We start from the raw sequence: 27,071 nt of genomic DNA on the forward strand, positions 1-27,071 counted from the left end.
TGATCTCAAGGGACAGATTGTGGGAGACCAGCTAAGACTGCACTTTAAAAAGTCAGACGTAAAGCTAGGGAAGACATGAGTGAGAGTTTGAGAGAGGTGAACTGAGGCAGGCAATGTTGCAGAATAGAAACGGGGGGGGTCTTACTGATAGTACAAGTTTGTGATCAGAAAATCACAGTCTCAAACTGTTGCCAAGGAGAAAGATGGAGTTAGAAAGTATAGCGCTGGAAAAACACAGCAGGGCAGGCAGCATCCGAGGAGCAGGAGAATCAATAGGCCATTCATTAGGAATGGGGGGAGGAGAAATGAGGAAACTGGTGAACTTGATGTTGATGCTGTGTGGTTGGAGGGTCCCAAGGTGAAAGATGAGGCGTTCTTCCTCCAGGCCTCGGGTCGGTTGGATTTGGCAGTGGAGGAGGCCCAGGACTTGCAATTCCTTGTCGGAGTGGGAGGGGGAGTTCAAGTGGTAGGCCACAGGGTGGTGGGATTGTTGGGTGCATGTGTTTCCAGAGGTGTTCCCTGAAATGTTCCATGAGTTGGCATCCTGTCTGCCCAATGTAGAGGAGACCACATTGAGAGCAACGGACACAGTAGATGAGGTGTTTGGATGTGCAGCAAAATCTCTGTCGGATGTGGAAGGATCCTTTGCGGCGTTGGATGGAAGTGAGGGGGGACGTGTTGGGGTCAGGTTTTACACTTCTTGTGGCAGCAAGGGAGGAGAGATGGAGTTGGTAACAATTGAATCAAATTTTCATGTCAAATCCCTCTGCATTAAGAGTAATACAACCTCCTGCTTTCAAATTATATTATTGCTACAATAATATAGAAGAGCACAACAGGTCAGGCAACATCCGAGGAGCAGGTGAATCAATGTTTTCGGGCATAAGCCCTTCATTGATTGCTTCTCAGATGCTGCCTGACCTGCTGTGTTTTTCCAGCACCACACTCTTGACTCTGATCTCCAGCATCTGCAGTACTCACTTTCTCCTACAATAATATAGAATTCTTGTGTCTTTTGTAGATCATGCTGACACCAAAACAAACCTCAGCTCCTATTGGAGGCACAACACCTAATCTTCCACCTGGGCACCCTACAGCCCGAAGGACTCAACATTGAGTTATCCAATTTCAAATAAACTCCATCCCCATGCCCTGACTCCCTCCCCAGCCCCTCCCCATGCCTTCCACTGGTCACTGCCACCAACCGGATTCATTCCTCCCATTGACCAACCAGGTCATACACTCTACCTGTCTTCAACTATCCCCACCTCACTAGCCTGCCCCCACCACCCCTTTATTTGCAGCTCCCCTTACACCCACCCCCAGTCCTGAAGAAGGATTGCACCTGAAACGTCAACTTCTCCACCTCCTGATGCTGCCTGGCTTGCTGTGTTCTTCCAGCTTCCTGCCTGTCTACTTTGAATTCCAGCATCTGCTGTTTTCTTTTGTCTCTACCCTCAGTCCTTGGTTGTTCTCTCTCTCTGTAATGATATGCCTCACTCAATATGTGCTAATCCTGAATAGCAAGTTGTGCAGCTACCGCCTGCAGGCGGTATATTCAACCTCAGGAAGCGTTTCATTACATTTTCAGTTGATTCACCCTGAATATTGGTGAATGGAACATTAGATGTTCCAAAGAAATTCACAAAACTTTGAAGCCGTGTGTAGATTCAGGAGATCAATAACACGATCAGAAAATGCTGCAAACACTCTGCAGGGCAGGCAGTGTCCAAGGAGAGAAACAACCAATTCATACTTTTAGGTGTAGACCTTTCTGATGATTTGAAGGAAACATTTTAAGGAAATTAATATTAATGTGATACTGACTGAACATCAGAAAGGGTGGCGCAGTGACTCAGTGGTTAGTGTTGCAACCTTACAGCGCCAGGGATCCAGATTCAACTCCAGCCTCAGGTGACTGTGTGGAGTTTTTAAATTCTGCCCGTGGCTACGTGGGTCGCCGTAGTGTGCTCTGGTTTCCTCCCACAGTCCAAAGATGTGCAGGTTTGGTGGATTGGTTGTGCTACATTGTCTGGGGTTGTGCTGGCTTGGTGGATTAGCCATGGGAAAGGCAGGGTTACAGGGATAGATAGGGCCCTGCATGGGATGCTCTTTGGAGGGCCGGTGTGAACTCAGTGGGCCAAATGGCCTGTTTCCACACTGTCGGGATTCTATTAAAAAAAGAGATGAGGTAATCTTGGAAAGGGGTCATAATTTTAATTTATAAGGATAATTATGATTGCTGAATGATTTTGGAAGGAATAAATAACTACGGATGCTGGAAATCTGAAAGAAAACCAGAGAGTGCTGGCGAAACTGGTCTGGCAACATCTGTGAGTTAACATTTCAGGTTCATTGAGAGAACTGGCAATAGCTGGCAAAGGGTGGTGTTTACATTGATGACGGTGGTAGGGGAGGGAGCATGGGGGAGGAGAGAGGCAGTTAGTAATTTGTGTGAGAACAGCCCATGTCTAAATTCAGTATTGTGTCCTGAAGGCTGGAAGGTGCTGAAGTGGCAGATTAGGTATTGAATCTCGCTGGAGCACTGCAACCTAATTTGGCATTTCCACCATCTCAGTTCGAGACAAAAAACTGCGGATACTGGAATCCAAGGTAGACAGGCTGGAGGCTGGAAGAACACAACAAACCAGGTGGCATCAGGAGGTAGAGAAGGGTGTAATCCTTACACCTGAAATGTTGACTTCTCCACCTCCTGATGCTGCCTGGCTTGCTGTGTTCTTCCAGCCTCCTGCTTGTCTACCTTTCCAGCACCTTCCAGTGGAATGACACCATCAAACACATATTTCCCTCCCCTCCCCTCCCTTGTCAGCTTTCCCCAGGGACTGTTCCCTCTGGGTCCACTCCCAATGCCTCCCTACAGTCCCTTGTAATCACAGAAGGTGCAACAGTTGCCCATTTACCTCCACCTTCCTCACCATCTAAGGCACTATATACACATATTCCAGTTGAAGTAGCGATTTACCTGCACTTCACTCAATCTAATCTCCTCTATTCACTGCTCACAATGTGGTCTCTTCTACTTTGGAGAGACGAAACGCAGATTGTGTGGCCACTTTGCAGAACACCTACGTTCTGTCCATAAAACATCCCTGAGTTTCCAGTTGCCTAGCAGTTCAACCCATCAGCATGCTCCATGGAACATCTCTGTCTCAGGCTTATCTATCGACCAAGTACTTATCTCTCTCTTGGCTTATCATCAGCTCTCTCTTTATTTCCCTAAACCTTTGTTGCTTTCTCTCTCTCTTTCTGGGCTCATTCTCTGTGTACTCTGTTAACTCCTTCTTCCCACTCTGTCATCAGCATACACACCACCCTTTCCCAGCTATTGTTAGTTCTGACAAATGGACACTGATCTTGACTCAAATTTTTCTCTCAACAGATGTTGTCAGGCCTGCTGTGTTTCTCCAGCACACTTGTTTTTACATTTTGAAAATAAGTTAGTGAAAATTGTGTTTGTTTTATTCACTCATTGTCACAGAGTCATACTGCACGAAACAGAACTTTTGGCCAAACCAATCCATGCCGACTGTAATCCCAAACTAAACTAGTCCCGTCTGTCTCCACTTGGCCCATATCACTCTAAACCTTTCCTGTTTATGAACTTCTCCAAATGTCTTTTAAATGTTGTAACTGAACCCACATCCACCACTTCCTCTGCAAGTTCTTTCTGCATACAAATTACTCTCTGTGGGGAAAAAAAAAATTGCCTCTCACGTCCTTTTTAAATCTTTCTCCTCTCACCGTAAACGTATGGCACCTGGTCTTGAAATCACCCACCTAAGGGAAAAGACACCTATCAATCCCCTTATCTGTACCCCTCATAAATTTAAAAACCTCTGTAAGGTCACCCTTCAACCTCCTAAGCTCCACTGAGAGGAGTCCCAGCCTGTACAGCCTACCTCACATTCCCAGCAACATGCTGGTAAATCTTTTCTGAATCCTCTCCAGCTTGACAATATCTTTCCTATAACAGAACTGGACACAGTACTCTAGAAGAGGCCTCACCAACGTCCTGTACAACCATTTATTATCACCTTGAATCACTGCAGGTCTTATGCTTGACAGGTTATTTTTGTAGTGAATTACTACAGTTTGGTGTGGCTTGCTACACCACTTCAGAGGGCAGCACCACAGCAGTACTACGAGTCACACATAATTCATTACCAGGTAATGATCGGAGATTTCCTTCCCTGAAAGACAATTAACATACAAAGTGGGATTTTGTAATAATCTGCTGGTTTAATTCACCAGGGTTTTCTCTTCCTGAGAAGGTGCAGGGAAGGGCATGTAGCTGGCTGGTTGTCACGGGGGAGAAAGCCATCCTCTTCATGCCTCCTCAGATAGGAAATTCTGGGTGGGAATCCTGGCTGACAATGTCAGAAGCCAAAAAGGTAGCAGCAGCAAATGTTGGACAGCAATAGGAAGTACGATACGTTTTATTAATAAGTCACATAACAAACCAGTTACAAAGAATACGTACAACTTGCTCACAATATTACCCATGTCTCGCCAAATTGATCATTGGTTCTGTCACTGAGGGTTTCTTGTTTGAGTGTTGTTTCCCAGAGTTCTTGCTCATGATTGTTCTGAGGGTCCGACCTTTGTACCCTTGCCTCGGTGAATTGTCTCAGCTTGTCTCCTCTAATTGAAAGGACCCCAATTCCTTCCAGTGTGACTAAACATCTCCTGATTCAATTATCACCTTCTTAAACTAATTAACCCAGTAGAACATACTGACTGCATTAATCACGTATTGCAAATTTGACAAGGTGAAATAGGGAAGCCTTGTATTGAGATCCACAAAACTAACACTAAGTTCACTCTCAACAGTATGGTTGACCTCTCTGAAATTCTCCTATTTAAGGCCCTTAAGTAGCCAATTAATAGCCACATAAGGACTTCAACTTGCCATTGTCCCATTTGTCTGTCCTACTGGCAGGTGACTAAAGTGGAGGCCAGGCCTTGAACTTGGTATGTGTGAGGAAGGAGTTTAGGCCTCTATTTGGGTTCAGAGATACACTAGTGGATGCTGAAAGTCAACTCCTAATGTTTTCCTCAGAACCTACCCCACCCTCTGAGCTATCTCCTTGTAACCCCTACCCTGATAACCCCTAAAATTAATCTATTCACCTCCTTGTCATTGCAACCTTTCATGTTCTTTGCAGCCTAGGCCTCCAGAGAGGATTTCCTGGTCCTAGGAACTACTTCCAGATTGGCTTGCAGCTTCAGGTGGGTGGGCGTGGGGTGGGTGCGTAACAGAGTGACATCAATGACCAGACTCCTGATTCGATGGTCAGAACTTTATATTCCTAATTGTTGCTTGATCTGTCAATCTTTCTCAGTGTTGATGACTGGGACATAGTCACCCCTCGATGTCATCTGCCCCCACACTTAATGTCGAGACCATTAAACCCCAGCCTTAACACTAAAGGCACTGACCTACATATTAATGGAATCAACAATAAATATGTTCAAAAAATGTTAAGCTGTATCGGTGTAACATCCAGGGCAAAGAAGTCTACTTTGAGTATAAGTGAATACAAATTAATTTGGTTAATTGTTTAATAATTTACCAAGTATTAAACAATAATAAAACTTCATGAAATAAGGAGGAAGTGAGGACTGCAGATGCTGGAGATCAGAGTTGAAGAGTGGCGCTGATGAAGAGTATGGAGCTTCAATCCCGATGATTCTTTTTAAAAGCCTTCATTCATGGGATGTTCTTTGGTGTTCTTTGCCGCTTGCTAGGCCACACCTACAAACGGACCCCACCACCAGGGATATATTTCCCTCCCACCCCTATCAGCTTTCCGCAAAGACCGTTCCCTCCGTGACTACCTGGTCAGGTCCACGTCCCCGAAAAACCCACCCTCCCCTCCTGACACCTTCCTCTGCCACTGCAGGAATTACAAAACCTGCGCATACACTTCTCCCCTCAGCTCCATCTAAGGCCCCAAAGGAGCCTTCCACATCCACCAATGCCATTTATTGTCTCCTTTACATTGGGTAAACTGGACGCCTTCTCACAGAGCGCTTTAGGGAACATCTCCGGGATACCCCACCAATTAACCCCACCGCCCTGTGGCCTAACATTACAACTCCCCCTCCCACTCTGCCGAGGACATGCAGGCCTTGGGCCCCCTCCACTGCCACTCCCTACCACCAAGAACGCCTCATCTTCCACGTCAGAACACTTCAACCCCAGGACATCAATGTGGACTTCACCAGTTTCCTCATTTCTCCTCCCCCAACCTTACCACAGTTCCAACCTGCCAGCTCAGCACCATCCTTATGACCTGTCCTACTTGCCAATCTTCCTTCCCACCTATCTGCTCCACCCTCCTCTCCGACCTATCACTTCCATCCCCACCTCCATCCACCTATCGCACTCTAGCTACCTTCTCCGTAGCCCCACTCCCCTCCCATTTATCTCTCCACCCCGAAGGCTTCCTGCTTCATTCCTGATGAAGGGCTTTTGCTTGAAACGTCAATTTTCCTGCTCCTCGGTTGGTGCCTGACCTGCTGTGCTTTTCCAGCACCACTCTAATCTAGACTCTGATCTCCAGAATCTGCAGTCCTCACTTTCGCCTAGGCCATTTCAGAGTCAACCACGTCGCTGTTGATCCGGAGTCACGTGTAGGCCAGACTGGATAAGGACAGCAGGTTTATAGTTAGGGAAAAGAGTAAGCCTCCTATAAAAACTAAAATTATTAATTGGAGTAAGGTACATTTTAATGGTATTAGTTGAGAACTTTCAAAAGTTGATTGGAGTAAACTTTTCAGAGGTCGTGGGACAAGTGACAAGCTTTCAAAAAGGAGGTAACGAGAGTTCAGAGGCATTATGTTCCTGTTCGAATGAAGGGTAAGGCTGGTAGGATTACAAAACAATGGATGAATAAAGATATTGAGGTTCTAGTCAAGATTAAGAAAGAATCATATACTAGATATGGATAACTAGGATCAAATAAATCTTTTGAATCATAGACCCCACAGTGTGGAAGCAGTCCATTCAGCCCATTGAGTCCACACTGACCCTCCAAAGAGTATCCCACCCAGACTGTCACCCCTGACCCTATAGCCCTCATTTCCCATGGATGATCCACCTAGCCTGCACATCCCTGGACACTATGGGCAATTTAGCATTGCCAAGCCACCCTAGTCCGTACACCCTTGGACAGTGGGATGAAGCTGGAACATCAGAGGAAATCAACACAGACACGGGGAGAACATGCAAACTCCACAGAGTCACCCAACGTTGGAATCAAACCAACGTTGCTAACCACTGTGCCACTGTGCCGCCCACATCCTAACCATTTGCACACCACCGATGTCAGTATCACAGGTCTACGATTCCCAGGCTCCTCCTTAAAGTCTCTCTAAAATAAAGGCACAACATTAGCCGCACCTCACCCGTGGTTATAGGTGATACATATATTTCTGCCAGTGGCCCGCAATTTCTTTCCTAACTTCCCACAACATCCTGGGATACATGTCATCAGATCCTGGCAATTTATCACCTTCATGCTTTCGAAGATGTCAGCATTTCCTCTTCTGTAATGTGAATTGTTTTCAAAATATCAATATTTATTTCCTTGAGTTCTCCAGTGTACATGTCTATCTCCACAATAAAAACTGACACACAATATCTCTCCCATCATCTGAGGTTCAACACATAGATGACCTCTCTGATCTTTAAGGGGCCCTATTATCTCTCTAGTTGCTATTAATGTACTTATAGAATCTCTTTGGATTAACCTTGACCAATAAGATTAAGGACATCTCATATCCCATCTTTGCCCTCCTGATTTTCCTCTTAAGAATGCCCCTACACTCTTTACACTCATCAGAGCAACAAGGTGGCTCAGTGATTAGCACTGCTGCCTCACAGCACCAGAGACCTGTGTTCAATCCCCGTCTCAGGCAACTGTCTGTGTGGAGTTTGCACATTCTCCCTGTGTCTGCGTGGGTTTCCTCTGGGTGCTCCGGTTTCCTCCCACAGTCCAAAAAATGTGCAGGTTAGTTGAATTGGCCATGCTAAATTGCCCGTGGTGTTAGGTGAAGGGGTAAATGTAGAGGAACGGGTCTGGGTGGGTTGCTCTTCAGAGGGTCGGTGTGGACTTGTTGGGCCGAAGGGCCTGTTTCCACCCTGTAGGTAATCTAATCTGTAAAAGAGGATTTACGTGCATTTGGAAAGGCCAGGTATAATTAGAAATAGTCAGAATGGTTTCCCAGAACGTGGGAAATCGTGTCTCTCAAACTTGATTAAGTTTTTTTGAGGAAGTAACCAAAAAGATTGAGGGCAGAATAATGAATGTTGTTTACATGGACTTTAGTAGAGCCTTTGACCAGCTTCCGCATATGGTAGACTGGTTCATAAAGTTAGATCACTTGGGATTCAGGATGAGCTTATTGGATACAAAATTGGCTTGACTGTAGGAGACAGAGGGTGGTGGTGGAGGGTTGGGTTTTGGACTGGAGGCCTGTGACCAGCGGTGTTCCACATGGTTTGGTACTGAGTCCACTGTTGTTTTCATTTATATAAATGATTTGGATGAGAATATAGAAGACATGGTTAGTAAGTTTGCAGGTAACACCAAAATTGGTGGCTTAGTGGACAGTGAAGAAGGTTATCTATGATTACAAAGAGATTTTGATCAATTGGATTAATAGGCTGAGGAGTGGCTGATGGAGTTTAATTTGGATAAATGTGAGTTTTTGCATTTTGGTTTTAAAAAATACAAGGGCAGAATTAATAAAATTAATGGTAGGGACCTGGGTAGTCCAGGTACATAATTGTTTGAAATTTGCATCACAGGTAGACAGAGTGATTAAAAACGTGTTTGACGTGTTTGACACGCTTGCCTTTATTGCTCAGAACTTTGAGTGTTGGAGTTGGGATGTCATGATGAGGTCATACAGGATGTTGGTGAGGCCTCTTCTGGAAGACTGTGTGCAGTTCTGATTGCCCTGCTAATGGAAGAATATTATTAAATTGGAGAGGGTTCAGAAAAGATTTACTAGGTTGTTGCCAGGATAGGAGTGTTTGAGTTATAAAAATAGGATGGATAGGCTTGGACTTCTTTCACTGGAGCTTAGGAGGTTGAGGGGTGACCTCATAGAGGTTTATAAAATAATGAGGGGCATAGATAAGATGAATAGCAAGGGCCTTTTCCCTAGGCTGGGAGAGTTCAAAACTAAGGGGCATATCTTTAAGGTGAGAGAAGAAAGTTTTGAAAAGGAAATGAGAGGCAACTTCTTTTTACACTGAGTTTGTGTGTGGATTGAATTCCAGAGGAAGTGGTGGATGTGGGTACAGTTACATTTAAAAGACATTTAGATAAGTTCATGAATAGGAAAGGTTTAAAATGATTTGGGCCAAATGCTGGCAAGAGGGACTAGTTTAGATTGCGAACATGGTTGACACGGATTAGTTAGACTGAGGGGTCTGTTTCCATCCTGTATGAGTCTATGACTCTATTTCCTTTCCTAAAGGACATTTAATGAACAAGATGGGTGTTTATGACATCAACAATAGCTAATCAGTCACTGTTAGATTTGCTTTTAATGCCATATTTTTAATGAATTAGAATTTAATTATCTGCTGTGTGGCATTTGAACTAATGTCTCCAGAATGTGCTGATAAAGTGTCACTACATTTGATACTGGATATTACCAGGCCTTCTGAGTTTCCCCAGCACTTTCTGTTTTTGTTTCCAGCACATTAGTCTGGGGTTCTGGATTACCAGTTCAGTGACATTTCCACTACATCACCACCTCACTATGGAATATGCATTGAAAACCTATTTCCCTTGGCTTTGAGGAATGGATTTAACCAAAAAAAAAATTCAAGGGTAATAAAACTTAACAAAGAGAAAATTGCTGATGGGAAGGATTGAAGATGATATTAGTTGATGATGGTGCTAGCAAACAAAATGGCAGAGCCTGGAGAGAATGGCCCAGACTATCCTGCAGAAGGGCTACACCAGAAACGTTGACATCTTCACCTCCTGATGCTGCCTGGCTTGCTGTGTTCTTCCAGTCTCCAGCTTGTCTACTTTGGATTCCAGCATCTGCAGTTTTTTTTTGTCCTTAACAAACTTTGGACTGAGCAAAACACTGATTTGACACTAATTTCCTAAATTGTGTAGGGCATAGGTCATAATTCCAAATCTTTTGGAGAAAACCAATTAGGTTTCTATAAAAGAAGACAACAACTTGCTCTTGAACGTGTTTCCACAGGCTTCAATATCACTTTTGTAATTTCAAGAAAGAAATGTGTATACCAAAAATGTTGGTAAAAGGAGTTGCTTGGTATTTGTCAAGGGAATTTTTAAATGATCTGAAGAGTCCTGCAGACATTTCAACTAAAGTTAAATCTTAATCGGGCTTCTTTGGTGAATTTGCATTACTGCTGCTTCTTGTTAATAGAGTGAAAGCTATACTAAGTCTCCCAGGCCAATGCTAAGGTCCAAACTGCTCTCAATGCTGTGGGATGTAACTTGTAGTGATTGTCTAATCAAATACACAATCTTGAATAAAAAGGAAACACGAGCACTGCTAACCACAGTGGGCGGCACGGTGGCACAGTGGTTAGCACTGCTGCCTCACAGCGCCAGAGACCCGGGTTCAATTCCCGCCTCAGGTGACTGACTGTCTGGAGTTTGCATGTTCTCCCCGTGTCTGCGTGGGTTTCCTCCGGGTGCTCCGGTTTCCTCCCACAGTCCAAAGATGTGCAGGTCAGGTGAATTGGCCATGCTAAATTGCCTGTAGTGTTAGGTAAGGGGTAAATGTAGGGGTATGGGTGTGTTGCGCTTCGGCGGGTCGGTGTGGACTTGTTGGGCCGTAGGGCCTGTTTCCACACTGTAAGTAATCTAATCTAATCTAATCTAATCACTCTGAACTGAAAATGGAGATACTGTATTTGGAAATGTTCAAGAAGTTGAGCAAGTCTGACAGAGAGGGGATAGGTCAATGTTTTTGGGTAATTTATTCCATGTCAGAAATATTAAATGTGTAAGGCCATTTTTAGGATTGAGGGAAACCAAGTGCAAAGGAGGAAAAATAGGTTAAAAATGTTACAAAGTGCTAGCAAAGCTGGAAATCTGAAATATAAACCAAGAATGCTGGAAGCAGGTCAGAGTATTCAAGGAAAGAGAGACATAGGGAGTTTGTTTCTGATCTTTTGTCAGAACTTCTGGATCCCTCCCAACAGTTGCACTTGTGCACTTTTGCTTAGAAGACTGAAAGCATTAGTATTTATGCAGCACCTACCCCATCCTCAGAATGGCTCAATGTTCTTCACAAGCAATTAATTGCTATTATTATTGGCATGTGGCACACAAATTGTGCACAAACTGCAGTGAGATGGATGACTAGTTAATCTGCTTGTTTGAGGGCTCTGATGACATTTAAAATTCTGAAATGTTAATGTTCTCTTTTCCCCTTCTCTTTCTCTCGCTCTCTTTCTCTCTCTCTCTCTCTGTCCTTCCCTCTCTCTCTCTCTCCTTCCCTCTCTCTCTCTCTCTCTCTCGCAGGCACTGCCAAACGTGCTGAGCAGTTCCAACATTTTCTGTTTTTAGTTCAGATCTTCAGCAACTTTAGTATTAAGCTTGAAGGAATAATTGTTGGATGGACACCATTGGAAAACTCTTCCCATTCCTGTCACATACAGACAGGGAGAACAAGGGGGAAGGGGGATTGGCGAGAGAGAGAGAGATATGTGTTTAAATAACTGTCACTACTCATTTAAATAGTTTGTTTTTCTTTAACAGTTGCTTAGGATTACTTTGACAAGTAATGAATGTTATTTGAACATGTGATCTCTGTCTATCTCTATGTAATAGGATTGGGGATGCACCTACCTGACATGTGCAGCACTAGGGTGAATGTCCTGTATAAGCGAGAAACTCTAAATATGAACCTTTTGGTACATTTCAATTTGTTGACGCTATTTATGTGCAGTGTGAGACTCTTTGAAGAATGAAATCTGAGGGTTTCATTTTTGTAAGTTTTGGTTTCACTTCCTCCTCCCACTATCACAAATCCATTCACCGAACTTCTCTAAAATTGCTTCCATTTCTAAAATCCTGCATTGCTACATTTACTGAGTATCCTGGGGCTGCTATATTTTCCTTTTCACAAAGGATAAGTCATTGTTTAAAATTGAACTTCAGTCTCCGTCTCTTTATGGTTAGTTAATGTGAAACTTGTTGTAAAATATTTTAACCCCACTTTGTACCTTTGTACTCTACATAGAAGTCAGTTCTTGTGGTGCAGTGGTAGGTCTCTACTTCTGAGCCAGGAGGCCCAGGTTCACGTCCCACCTGCTCCCAGGTGTGTAATGCTATCCCTGAACAGATTGATTAGAAAATATTCTACAATGAATGCATTCAATCTGGTTAAGTTAATCAGAATCAACTTGAGTTCCAACACGATCTTGAGAGCATGCATGATTTGACTTCTTCAGGTGTGCCATGTCTTAAACATCCTTGTGTCCCTGTCCTTCTGCAGGCCTAATACTTTTCCTTCTCTCTGTCTAGGCCTCTCGTTCCTTCAATCACATTTCTTGTTTCTGTCCCTGACAGTATCACTCTGTGCTTATGCCTTTTCACTTCTAGTTCTTCCTCCTTTCTGAAGGCCCACGGGTGAACCATTAACCTACCTCTCTGTTAAGTAATGATTGACCTTCTGTGTAATATGTATGTTTCACGTTTTATTTGCTTTCCAATATTTAAATTTAACCCTAAAGCCTGTATTTTGACTTTTGATTGTATTGTTGCTCTGAAGCTCAGTGCAGCTCATTTATGAAGTGAGGATATGTGAATATTGATCAGTCATGTGGTGCCAGAAGTGCAGTACAATTAGGATATTGAAGAAAGAAGCAATGGTGGATGTAGTTCCACATTTTACCATTTTATAGAATTACGGAATTGTAACAGTATAGAGGAGGCTGTTCAGCCCATCGTGTTTGCACCTACTCTGAACCAACAGCAAATCTTGATAATAGGATGGACAGGCTCAGGGTGTGGAGCTGAGACAGAGGGATGACAAGTGTGCCTATAGCATTAAATTAGAATCATAGAGATCTACAGCACAGAAACAGATTCTTCAGTCCAACTTGTCCATGCCAACCAGATATCCTATATTAATCTAATCCCATTTTCCATTCTTGGCCCATATCCATCTAAACCCTTCCTATTCATATACCTATCCAGATGTCTTTTAAATGTTGTAAATGCCTCCACCACTTCCTCTGGCAGTTCATTCCATGCACACACCACCCTCTGCATGAAAAAGTTGCCTCTTGGGTCCCTTTTAAATCTTTCCACTCTAACCCTAAACCTATGCCCTCTAGTTCTGGACTCCCCCCACCCCAGGTAAAAACAATGCATGAACTCTGAGACCTATGGAGCCCTTGGCCTGAGTCTTTCACCCTTGCTGGTGACAAGCTTTGAGGTGGAAAGGGCAGTTAAATGGGCAGGGATATGATGTAGTTGAACCCTGTCAGATCCACCAGAATGAAGGTGGACAGGACAGACCATGATTGACCTTGCTGCCCCACTGCCAATTGAGCACCTTCATTGGCTAATTAATAATCATTGATGGGCTATATTCCTCCACTGCAAAGGTTAAGCCAGCTGCAAGCCACCCTGTTGCTAGGCCTCAGGCTTAAAACCGTGCAGCCAATTTCTAATCTTCGTGAGTGTGCTGGCTGGTGTGATTTGAACAAAGACATTAAATGGCTGATCAAGGGATTGCATGTACGGGCGGGGGTGGGTCAATGATAACCACTCTCTGTCCTCATTTCCCACCTCTTTACCCTCCTTTCCACGTGACTGACACACACACATGCACATGCCCACACATGTGTATACACAGACACACATGTGTATACACACACACACACACACACACTAACCCAGGTCCCTCCCTTACCCTGGGACTCCAAGGTTTATACGTCTGGCAGCAGTTATTGGCGGCGCTGTGAGTACAAATCTACACTTGGTCAGTAACTCCCATTGGACAAGACCTACAGCACAAGGGTCTTTGATTGCGGGGGAACGTACATCGGTGACTTACCTGATAATTTGTAATCCAGGGACCTTTCCAAAAAGAATCAAAGCCAGTGTCTCAGCAGCCAGCTGGTGAGACCCCCAGAATCAAAGCCAGCTGGCGAGACCCCCAGCACAAGAACAGAATTCTGCCCCCTCACTTGGACATACCTGCTGCATATTGTAGACATCCAAGAATCACCAGTTGTGACAAACCAAAATTAAACCTTTCGATAATTGTATTTGTAGATCCAGACCTGTTCCTGAAATCAGCTCGCCTGCAACGCCTGCCCTCCTCTTCCTCTGAGATGGGCAGTCAGGAGATGTCTCCCCTGCGTGTGACCAACAAGGACCCTTTCTCCAGTGACTGCGCCTGTCGCCAGGACGGTCTGACTGTTATCATCACTGCCTGCTTAACATTTGCGACTGGAGTCACTGTGGCCTTGATTATGCAGATCTACTTTGGAGATCCACAGGTACATGATCTACCAGTCACTGCATTAAGAAAAGCTTCATTTAAAATGTTTTCCCTGTCCGGTCGATAAAAGAGAGGGATTCGTTATTACGCTGACACTTTTCCAGAGTGCTTTAAAGCTAGTTTAGTCCTTTTGAAATGTGGTCACAATTATAGTGTTGAAAACAAGGCAGCCAAATTGTGCGTAGAAAAATGCCACGAGTTGTAATTTGATAATAAGCAAATTGTCTGTTTTACTGGTTGAGGATTAAATGTTGGTCAGCACACTGGGAAGAATCCACTTATTTTTCACTTTTGTGTCCACATGAAGGCGCCGACTGTGCCTTGGTTAAATGTGTCTTCTGTAATTTGTCAACCCCTCCGATGCTTAAATACTGCACCAGAGTGTCAGCATCAGTCGTCAGCTCACGTGTCCTGAAGAGGCACTCAAGCTATAACCTTCAGACTCCGAAAGCCAGGCTGCAACCACATGCCAGAGCTGACTCTGAGGAAGTGAAATGTGGTCCTCCCTCACTTACACTCCCTGCAATGTAAACTTCTGCTGTTTCCTCGAATCTAATCTCTTGCTATGTCCTTACTGCTTTCATACCTAAAACGTATTTTATCTGTTGCCTTTTGAGTTCCTTGTTTATTTATTCATTTACTTAAGCACTCAAGAGACTGCAAGTTATTTATAATAAATGAAGGAACAGGTCAGGCTTGGCCCACAGTGCTGGCACATTCTACAGCATTAAGAAAGGAGAAACATCCCTTAGCTAGCAATACCTCAGGAAATCAAATCAGGTCTTACCTGGAACAAATCTCAATGTCTTTACTGAATATTGGAAGCCCTGTGGACAGGGTGATTTCAGGATTTTTAAATCTCTATTCCCATTGGGATTGAAGCAGAGATGGCAATATTGCAGAAACCTAATGAACAGCAATCATAAACCAGGGAAGTTTTGCATCTGTGACTCTACATTCACTCTTGTTCCATGTAGATCTTTCACCAAGGTGCAGTAGTTACAGATGTGGCCCATTGCTCCACAGTTGGTACCGAAATACTGAATCGTGATGGATCTTCGGTGGATGCAGCTATTGTGTCCGCATTATGCTTAGGAATAATCCACCCCCACAGCTCTGGAATTGGAGGGTAGGTGTTGTAGGTATTAAGGAATCACTAATGAAAAGTACTCATGTTTGTTCACAAAATTGTTACTATTTTACAAAGGGTCATTTGTCCTTATATCCCTTCTCCACCCAGTTGGATGTTTTCTACAATAAAGGTGCTATATAAATGAAAGTTGTATTTTTTGAAGTGAAAGAAATCTCAGCCTAGATCCTAACAGGACCAAAATGGCTCATAATTATTGGCACTACGTTACTGTAAGTCGCAATCACAGCACAAAGATGCATGTTGTGGGAAGATTTCAAACGTCATACCAGTGACCTAAAGGTTGATCATTTATAAGTACTGGGTTCTCAGCACCTTGTTGTATGACTGTGAAACACGGGTGACTATCAAGCAAACAAGCTCAAAAGTGATCCTCTGCGTTATCAGAGTATCTCCTGCCTGGACAAAATCATAAGCACGCCAGTCCTGTCAAAGGTAGGATTCCCAAGTGTGTTAGCTCTCCCCAAAGAGAGGTGGCTTCATTATCTGGGGCATGTTCGCAAGATGGAAGAAGGACTTTCTGTAAGGTGAAGGAGCTGGGGCCAGGCAGCCTGTGGGATATCCAAAGCTTCAGCCCAAAGGATGCTTGCAAGCGTGACGTGAAGGCCTTAAACATCGATTCACACATGAGGGAGTCTCTAGCTGTTGACTGAGGGAAATGACAATGTTTCCTGTGGGCAGGTGTGACCAGCTTGGCGACAATGAAAAGAGTGACCTGCATTAACATCTGGAAGCTTCATCTGTGGGGCTTGTGGAAAAACTCTGACTTTCAAAGGTTGGCTTCTTCAACCATAAAGAAAAAGACAACTCAGGCAAAGACACCCGTCTGAAAAGGATTACGTCCTGTATGTCCATCACATTTTGTAGACAAAAGGATGCCAAGAATGATAAAGAGCATAAGTCTGTATGTGCGTTTATATATAGCTCACTGTTTGACAGTATGACCTTTCTTGTTGTCCTTTCTTCCAGGGGTGGTGTCATGTTAGTTCATGATATCAGGAAGAATGAAAGCTTCATCATTGATTTTCGAGAGACAGCTCCAGCAGAGGTTGAGGAACAGATGTTTGTGCATAATTGGGAGGACAAGGTCAGTACTTCTTTCTTTTTATTTATCTGAGGAGTGACAGAGTTCCATAAATTATGAAGTCTTTTTGCGACTTTATACTTGAATATATGCATGATATACTCTATGACTCTTTTGACAACTGTAAATAGCATATGAAAGGATAGCACATGATATGGTAGGATAGGGTAACAGGTCTTTTGAAGACTTTGTAGTGATCTTCATTGGCTTTTTATGGACCATCCCAGGCAAGAGTCCTACACCCATGGTTGTAAGCCTTGGTCAAGGGCAGAATCAGTGATTGATTGGTGCTGGTGGCTTAAGGGAGAGCAGTACTTACAGATGGAGGATTCTTCTGGAAGTAGACTTTTGGTTGTTTAGGAATGCAGGGGGAAGGCAAAGGGAAACCACTTCACATCCTTTTTTGCCTCATTTTGCCTCTTGAAGTTAATAAGTGGAAGCTCTTTACAAGCTGCAGAAGTGAAACACACAAGACTAAAGGTCGGAGAACTGAACATAGGAGTTGCCCTTGGGCAGACCGCCACGACAGTGCTGTTAATAATGCTGAAACTGATTCAAGACAACAGCAGAAGAAAAGGTGAAGAATTGGGACATTGCAATAAATGAAGTATCGTAAAAGATGGCAGTAATGTTAAGGCTAGAAAATCGAACAATACGGTTTTAAAACTGTATGCATTCATATGGCATTTGCAATTGGCTTCAATCATGAGCCAAACCAAAGTTGCTAAGTTTGTACAAAGTCTTAATAAATATCTTGCGCTTCAATATTGAGTGTTAGTGGGTAACACACCATGGTGCACCAGCCTTCACAAAATCACCATGTTTGATGAATTATGTTTTCTGATTCATCGACAATATCCTGCAACTTTTGCATCTTTGGTGGCGAATGGACTCTGTGTCTGATGCATTACATCTGTGTGTGCCACTCCTAAGCTTTAGATTTTTCCCTTTGGTGGTAATCACACAGACCTGGTCTGTGACAAGAGAAGGCAATCTTTGAAAGAAATCGCTAGCCATCTTTTTATTTCATTTAGAGAAATACATTAGAAGTGCTACTCAATGGGATCTTTCTCTCATGAAAGGATTATTTTTGAAATGTTCATCCTTAACTTGGACCAATATCATTAAACTTATTTGTACAAAGAGTCACTAATATAAGATGTGCACTCTGGTGCAGGCATAATGGGCTGAAGGGCCTCTTGCACCGTAACAATCCAAGGTGGAGAAGTGAAGCTGACCTTTTCAGAATCCAAGATAAAATTGGACTCTGTAGTGGGACACTTCAAAGATTTTTCTTGATGGAGGATCAGAGATTGGTTAAATGCCTTCATCCCATCATCTTGAGATCTTTATGGTCAAAGGAATTTTGATTGCAACATTTAATTTCTGCTTTGTTTTCCTTCAATCCTAGCAAATTTATAAACTGTGTTTCTCCCTAATTTGGTTATTTCAATGTGTTCATTACATTCTGGGATTTTTGCATGACTTTTATTTCCAAATGTAGTCCAAACATTATTTATAACAACGATCTTTCTAACTTTGTAGCTGTCTTGATTATGGCACAGAGCTGTTGACAGCAGGAAAATCTCATATTTGACATCCAGTTTATGAGGTACCTGCTAGATAATTATTGGACCCATTTTATTGGCCTGTTGGTCACTGAGAAAAATAAAATGTGTTAGCGTTTCTGTGACTGATCATTCATTTGAGCAATGCCCATTCATGACATGGTGGTATACTGCTCTGTATGGTGTTATTTGTACTCACAGGACAAAGGCAGAATTGGGTTTGCTTCTAATGCCTTTTCCCCATCAAATGCAGACCAAATGACTTGTTTTAACTTAGGACCCGAGCTGGCTTTTGAAAAATTAGACTCAGGTATGTAAGTGTCTTTGGAACAATAATGCAATGACTGAAGGGGTAAAAATAATATCTTCATAGACTGTCTTTCTTTGACACTTGTTCATTATTCATCTTGTTTAGGTTCAAGCCCATTCACTTTTTCAGACCCCGATAATGTGATCCCGTTTGCTTGCAGCCACTCTGTATTCAGTTAGTGACAAATACCTAGCCCCCCCCCCATTCCATATCCTCCACATCCATCCCAGCCACATACCCTGCTCCAACCCAACTTCTAGAAATCCTGGATGCTCTTAATTATCTCAGCCAGAGGTGGCTGCTATTCATGTATGGGACTTGCCAAAAAGTGTCAGCAGGCTGTTCAACAACCAAACTGGATGCAGCCCTGTTTGCTCAATGCTGATTAAGGAGGGGAAGTCTTACCCAGTATGTTTGCCCTTTCTCTCAATGAGGTAGCACCCAGAGAGTGAGCTTTAGGAGAGCTTTCAGCAAAGATCAAGAAATCTGTAAGTGTTAGCTTTTAAGTGTCAATGTTACTCTCTATAATACTCTCTACAAAAAAAGTTTCTTCTGTATCCCTTTAGCCATACTTGATTTATCTTGTAATCACTAAATCCTGAGTGATTTTCTGTTTGTCCCTGGGATGTGAGCTCTGTTGGTAAGGCCTCCCTATTTACAAAAATATAAATTAGCAGCAGCGGTATGCCACTCAGTTCTTTAAGCCTGTTCCTGCTTTTCACTAAAATTACGGCAAGTGTGATTACTTCACATTCCTGCTTACTCCAGATAATCTTTCACCCCTTGCTTATGCAGAATCTATCTATTTCTAATTTCAGGATGTGTGATTTGGAGGGGAACTTGCAGTTGGTGGTGCATCCACTGATCCTGATGATCTAGCTGATTAGAGGTTATAAGTCTGTTAGATGCTGTCAAAAGAGTCATAGAGTCATATAGCACAGAAACAGACTCTTCGGTCCAACCAGTCCATGCCGATCATAATCCTAAACTAAACTACTCCCACCTGTCTGCGCATGTGCCAATATCCCTCCAAACATTTCTTATTCATGTACTTATCCAAATGTCCTTAAAACATAATTGTACTTGTACCCACCACTTCCTCTGGAAATTCATTCCACGCATGGACGACTGTCTGTGTAAACGAGTTGCCCCTCGTGTCTTTTTAAAATCTTTCTCCTCTCACTTTAAAAATATGCCCCCAAGGAATTCCCAACTCTAGGGAAAAGACATCTGTCATTCACCTTATCTATACCCCTCATGGGTTTATAAACCTCTATAAGGTCACCTCTCAACCTCCTACCCTCTAGTGAGAAAAGTCCCAGCCTATCCAGCCTCTCCTCATAACTGAAACCCTCCATTTCCTGACGTCATCCTGGTAAATCTTTTTGAACCCTCTCCAGCTTAATAATATAACGGCGCGACCAGAATTGGATGCTGTACTTCAGAATAGGCAAGTTGCAGCAGTGCACGTTGTAGATGGTACACACTGCTGCCACTGCCTGGTGGTGGAAGGAGTGAATATTGAAGGTGGTGGATAGGGTTTTGATCATAAATGCCGCTTTGTCTTGGATGGTGTTGTAGTAATTGAGTGTCGGAGTTCTGCTCATCCGGGCTGACTTGCACTCAATAGATTGTGTTTAGTTTTGTGGTGGAGGTGAGGAGGTAAGGTACTCATCGCAGAATTTCCAGTCTCAAAATGTATTGGTTGTTTCATATCCAAGATCAAGGTACCAGCTAACCCGTTAAAGAATGATGCTTGACAAGACAACGACTACATAAGGGAATAAAAACAGCATAGAAGGAAATACTAAATGCTTCCATGATTTGGAGATGCCGGTGTTGGACTGGGGTGTACAAAGTTAAAAATCACACAACACCAGGTTATAGTCCAACAGGTTTAATTGGAAGCACTAGCTTTCGGAGCGCTGCTCCTTCATCAGGTGATGAAGGAGCAGTGCTCTGAAAGCTAGTGTGCTTCCAATTAAACCTATTGGACTTGTAACCTGGTATTGTATGGTTTTTAACTAAATGCTTCCATTCCTTCAAACTGATTATTCTGACATGGTTAATATGTCACTTTTATTGCTATTTTTAAAGTCTTTAAACAATGAAACCTAGTCTTCAGAAAATCACCTGAATGTTTGATGTTAGATCACTTGGTGCAATACTTAACATGATGCCTAACTAGACTCATCCTGGGAAGTGCGAGTTATCCTGTGAGGAAAGGTCAGCTGGACTGGGCCTGTACTTTTTGGAGTTTAGAAGAATGAGAGTTGAAACATGCAAGATGGTCTTGGGAGTGTGACTACTGGGAGAATATATCCTTTTGTGGGGGAGACTAGAACTAGGCCAAGAATAAGATGTTTCCCATTTAAGGCAAAGATGAGGAGAAATATTTTCCCACAGACGGTCATTAATCAGGGGAAACCTGTTCCCGAGAAAATTGTGAAAGCAGGGCCTTTACTCAAGGTAGAGTTAATCAGATTTTTGATTGACAAGAGAGCTGAGGGCTAAGGGGGGAGACTGGAAATTGGAGTTGAGACAAGACTTGATCAGCCATGATTTACTGAATGTCACAGCACGCTCAAAGTCTAACTCCTATATTCCTATGAACAGTGCTGGATAATTTGGCTCCTAGCAATAATCTGAAATTTTGGAATTTGAGTGTAAATGATGTCGCTTTCCCACTGCAACTCGGGCAGAAATCTACAGTGAAGCTAACTCGACCATTGGAAGGTACCGTCTCCACCAACCCCCACCCCCACACCCCAATGCCCCTCACCCACTTCACCACCACCACTTCCGAACTGTGAGCAGGCTACATTGGTTAATTGCAGGACTTCTGCTCCCCATTCAGGAGGTCTAGCAAAACTTTCCCCCCTGGCTGGATTACATCTTCTCCAGCTTCCGTTCAGTGCCCTTAGGGGGAGCGTTTCTAATTTCTTTCCAAGAACAGCCTGCAGAAACCATGGAACAAATCACCACATGGTATGCTAACACCTCCTCATGCTGGCGAGAATTACCGATAGCAGCTATGGAGATGTCTGAGGGGAGTGACTGTTCTGTCCTTGATTGAAAGTGCACAATTTGGGGAGAATTGAATATCTCAGAGAGAAGCCTGAACAGAAGATTTGTATTAAGAGAACTCCACAATATATATGCATCGATGATATCTTCTTTCCTTCTCTATGCAGCCTGGCCTCTTGGTGGCTGTCCCAGGAATGATACAAGGACTGCATCAGGCCCATCAACTCTATGGCAGGTAAACCTTACACCTGAGAACATTGCTATACAAGTTTCTGCTCCATGATCAAATCAATTTGTTTTTGAATTGGATCAAAATACTTGATTTTTCTTAACACAATTGAAATATTGAATCTTGGCAGCTTGTGATAGGGTGGCACGGTGGCTCAGTGGCTAGCACTGCTGCCTCACAGCACCAGAGTCCAAGGTTCAATTCTAACCTCGGGCGACTGTCTCTGTGGAGTTTGCACAGTCTCCCCGTGTCTGGGTGGGCTTCCTCCGGGTGCTCCAGTTTCCTCCCACAGTCCGAAGATGTGCAGGTCATGTGAATTGGCCATGCTAAATTGCCCACAGTGTTAGGTGCATTAGTCAGAGGGAAATGGGTCTGGGTGGGTTACTGTTTGGAGGGTTGATGTGGACTTGTTGGGCCGAAGGGCCTGTTTCCACACTGTCGGGGATCTAATATGGAAATCCATAGAAATTATCCTTCTACAAAAATAATTGAAGGAGCTGCTTTTTCTTTGGCAAATTCAGAGCATGTTTTGCAACTGGTGGCCCAAAGCTTAAAATGGTCGTGGAAAATGGACATGAGTTTAAAATCCATATCCCAGTTTGAGTGGCTGAGTCTGACAGAATCCAGAGTTTGTGATGGCCTGAAGGAACACCTTCTGGAGTTGATTTTCAGGTTCTCACTCCAAAATGAGTGGTGGGGGACCGTATTCAGGCATGATTTTAAACTTAAAAGAGCCATGACACACGACATAGGTGCAATTTTCAGGGCTATTTTGCAAAAGTCAACACTAATTTTTCAAATCTTTTTCTTTGTTTGAATGAATTGTTTCCTTCAATGTGTACCCCTAAACAACTGAAATTATTGCCTGAATACTTTGCTAAAAAATCAAAAAGAGAAGCTGTATCAAGTTTGCTTTTCAGAAAGGTTTTCTATTATGTCACCCTAACAAGCATGAACAAGGAAAAGGAAGGACCAATAAGCTTGCCCACGTCTCCATTTCCAATTGCTCTGTTCCATTTGTCTTGAATTCTTGGAGGCACACAGCATTCCATATGATGTGATTTGCCTGTTTCACACATCAGCTACTTTTCTGGTTCAAAATGACCAGTTTGTCAAATTCTAGGCACGTTTATGCTGTGGATTTGTGCCCAACAGGAACTGAAAATTGCCTACTCAGAATAATTTAATCCGGTCCTTGGAAAAAGAGGGAGATAAAAGGTGCAGATTTTTCAGCATCAGCTGATATAACTGTTGCATTGCTAACAGCAAAACTGACAAAGGAATTTGGAGATTGAAATGCCATAGTTGCCTTGTGAATCCATTCTACCTGGTTTTGGAACAACGGTTGCAACTTCTCCCACTGAAATAATCCAGTGAGATCAGCTAATTCACTGAAATTTGATTAACGGAGTGAGAAAGAATGTCTTCCAGCACAATCCCCTCACCCACCCTCATGATTGTGTAAAGTTTGGAACATTGGAAATAAAACTAGAAAAATGAGTGTGCGCACACTAAACACTTGACTGCTAAATGAGCAGTCACAGATTAAACTGCTTCAGCTAAAACTCCATTTTAATTTTCAAAATGGAGAACCCTGCGTTTGTGCGATTTCTGAACATTATGGTGAACTGAATGCTTGAATATTAAGATATATCCCCTTAACAAAATCTGTAGTTATTTTTGGTGCTATCAAATTGCTCATGTCATTATTCACAATCATAGGAACAGTAGGAGGCCATTCCACCCCTTGAGCCTGTTCAATCATTTAATTAGATTAAGGCTGTTCTATGACCTGATTCTATATTCCTTAAACCCTTAGTGAACAAAATAATTAGTCAGCAAAAGCTTTCCATTTACAAAAGGCAGTGATGCATTTAGTAGGCAATCTTAAGGAACTCATTTCGCAGAGTGCAGCTATTTTGTGATAGTTTACATATGAAAGCTGAACAGGGAGTGCTCATTTAACAATATGCCATGATAAAAATTGACCAGTGTACAAGTTTTGTAGCATGAGGACGTGCACACCCTGTTCAAGAGTGTCATGAGAATTTCTTGTTATTTTCTGATTTCTCCAGAATCTCCTGGTCTGAGTTAATGGCTGCAGCAGCGAAAGTTGCACAAGATGGTTTCAATGTGACTCAAGAACTTGGTAGGTGCAATAATACTTTTCCTAAGATATGAAATTCAGTGGACCAGGGGTTTGTGACTACTCCCTAAAAGACAAATTGGAAAGAGAGTTTGATTGTTTGAATACATCTTGGCTATCCAAGCTCCTCTGTACACTACAGGTGATCTAGCAGATATAGATACAAGGTACATTTGTGAAAGTTTGAAGAAGGCAGAGAATTTCCAATATGTAATTACTCCAGAAAAGCACGTAAGTGTTTTGAGCATATTTCCAATCAGGGCTCAAATTAGATTTTTTCTTTCCCCTGAGGGCTCGTCTGGAGACTTCTTGAAGTGTATTTTTTAGTATTTGGCGAGTTTTTGATTTTCTGGAGCTTCTTTTTTTAATCTGACTCACTCACTCCCACAGCATGTCACAAGTGTAAGAGAGTAGGACAGCAGATTCACAGAGAGTGTGTGTGAGAGAGAGAAGGAAACAGCAACTTCATAAAAATTAGGAGGGATGGAGAACAGCAGTTTTATAAAGAGCATGAGAAAGAGTGGAGACAGCAGTTTCTTAAATAGAAGAGCAGGCTGTATGAGAAGGGTGGTGGAAGATAAAAACCACTGAAAGGGAACCTCTTCAACCTGTTCCTACCTGTCAGGTCCAAAGTGCAACATGACAGAAAAACAGGTGATTGGTGTGTATTGCTGTGGTGCCTCTTTTGATTAACCAAGTGTTTTAAATTAGAAGACATTATTGCAACTGGAGAATGCATTTAAGAAAATTAACATCAATTAGTTTGGATGTTAAATATTATAAATTAAATAGAAAAGGCATAGCTGGACAGGCAATGTGTTGCAGCTGCAGTATGTGGGAGGTGCTGGAAACCAGTGCAATCCATGGTGACCACATCTGTTGCAAGTGTTGAGGAACTTTGACTCAGATTTGAGTAGAAGAGTGAAGATCCAGTTGTTGTGGTCCATGTAGATTACAATGATCTGGGTGGGATTAGGATAAAGATTCCCTGAGGGATTATGAGCAGCTCAGGTCTAAATTTAAAAAGTAGAACCACAAAGGTATTAATCTCAGGATTATTACCTGAGCCACATGAAAGTAGGTAAATTAGGATAAATAAGATTAGATATAAATGTGTGACTCAGAGATTGATGTGGGAGAAATGGGTTTCAATTCATGAAGCAATGGCATAGCTCTAAGGAAAGAAAGGGCTTGGGATGAGCTTCATTTGAACCATACTGGGACCTGTGTCCTGGTGAATCATATGACCAGGGGCATAGATAGGGCTTTATATTCATTGGTGGAGAAGGGTTCAATTGAAGGGGAATTTAAAAATCAAACAGCAAAACGAGCAGAAGTGCAAGATAGTGAGGAGGCAAATGATCATCGACGTGTGACAGGAAGGGTTAGAAAATATGCAAAATACCGCAGAAATTAGAACTAGAGTGAGTGATAATGGCAGCAGTCTAAATTTAAAGCTCTTTTATCTTAATGCATTCAGCGTTTGTAACAAGATAGATGAGTTGATGGCACAAATAGAAATGTACGGTCATGAGATGATAGCTATCACGGAAGCTGGTTACAGGGAGACCTAAACTGGGAACTCAGTATAGAAGAGTATTTGGATGTTCCGGAAAAATAGGCAAAAAGGAAGAGGAAGTTCGGTAGTTTTGTTAATGAAGGAAAGTGTCAGTGCAGTGGGGAGTAATGGTGCAATAGAGTGTAATATGGAATCAGTTTGGATGGAATTAAGATTTAGCAAGGGAAAGCAGTTATAGCTGAGAGTTATGTCTAGGCCTTTGAAGAGCGTCACTGTCAGACAAAGCCTAAATTGGCAAATAATGGAAGCATGTAAGAAGGTCACAAAAATTTCTCACTGGTGACTTCATGTCTGGTCAAATCTAGATAAAGGTAACATGGAAGATGAATTTCTAAAATTAATTGTGACTTAATTAATTAATTGTGGATCTTCTAGAGAGGTAACAACCACGACATGGTAAAATGTAAAAATCCAGTTTGAGGCAGAGCAACTTGGAACTCAAAACAGTGTCCTCAACTTAAGTCAGGGTAATTACAGAGGTATGAGCCAGCTGGAAAAATAGATGAACAGGAAGGTCAGTGCACGAGCAGTCATAGATGCTTAAGCAGATACGTCATAACATTCTGCAAAATTTATTCTGATTGAAAAGAAGGACTCAGTGAGAAGGATGAACCAACTATGGTTAACAAGGTGACCAAGGAAATTAACCTAAGTGGCAATAACATGTGGTAGGCCAGAGAATTTTAGGAACCAGCAGCCAATGACTGAAAAGCTAATAAAGGGGGAGAAAATTGATTATGAAAGCAAATTATCAAGAAATATAAAAACAGCAACAATGTTTGCTGTGGGTATATTTCAAGAAAAAGAATAGCTAAAGTGAATGTGGGACCCTTGGAGAGTACAGCTGGGGGCTTAATAATAGGTAACAGGGAAATGGCACTGCAATATTTTGCTTCAGTCTGTACAGTGGAGGAAACTATAAGCACCCCAAAGAAAATATTGGACTTGAAACGTTAACCCTCTCTTTCTCTCTCCGCAGATGCTGCTGAGTTTCTTCAGAATTTTCTGCTTTTATTTCATATTTCCAACATCCATGGCATTTTGTGTTTAGCTAATTTAGGAGATCTGGGTATGAGGAAAAATCAGAATCATAAATAACTGAGCAAGTTAGGTGGAAAACTTTGAGCTGGGTAATTTTGAGATCTGAATCCAGGGGAGTCATAGAAAGATAGATCTGGAAGGGGGTGGGCAGAAAGAAATAGCCTATGTCAGAAAAATCACATTGTTTTTATATTTTCAAAGTTATCTGCTTTTGAAAGAGCCAATAACTAGTTGAGTTACTGAGTTAAAGAGAGAAAATGATTGAGGTGTGAAGCACAAAAAAAAGTGTACAGTGTTTTGAGTCAGACCCTCCTTTCCCGTTTACTAAATCAATCCAGTCAATGCCACAAATTGATTTTAGTGTTTTACCAGGTATTTCACAGTAAG

The 27,071-nt window shown here is 42.6% G+C and overlaps 1 protein-coding gene across 1 annotated transcript in view; it reads left to right on the plus strand.

Moving 5' to 3' along the window:
- Positions 1–27,071, plus strand: part of LOC122559968 (glutathione hydrolase 7) — a 52,394-nt gene that overhangs the window by 12,776 nt on the left and 12,547 nt on the right. Inside the window, exons 2-7 of the mRNA XM_043710076.1 lie at positions 14,322–14,548; positions 15,528–15,679; positions 16,670–16,787; positions 21,857–21,924; positions 23,994–24,067; positions 26,233–26,311. Of these exons, the coding sequence (XP_043566011.1) occupies positions 14,322–14,548; positions 15,528–15,679; positions 16,670–16,787; positions 21,857–21,924; positions 23,994–24,067; positions 26,233–26,311 (718 nt within the window). The remainder of the gene's footprint in view (positions 1–14,321; positions 14,549–15,527; positions 15,680–16,669; positions 16,788–21,856; positions 21,925–23,993; positions 24,068–26,232; positions 26,312–27,071) is intronic.

This window comes from Chiloscyllium plagiosum, chromosome 20 (genome assembly GCF_004010195.1).
Source record: "Chiloscyllium plagiosum isolate BGI_BamShark_2017 chromosome 20, ASM401019v2, whole genome shotgun sequence".
Classification (NCBI taxonomy): Eukaryota; Metazoa; Chordata; class Chondrichthyes; order Orectolobiformes; family Hemiscylliidae; genus Chiloscyllium; species Chiloscyllium plagiosum.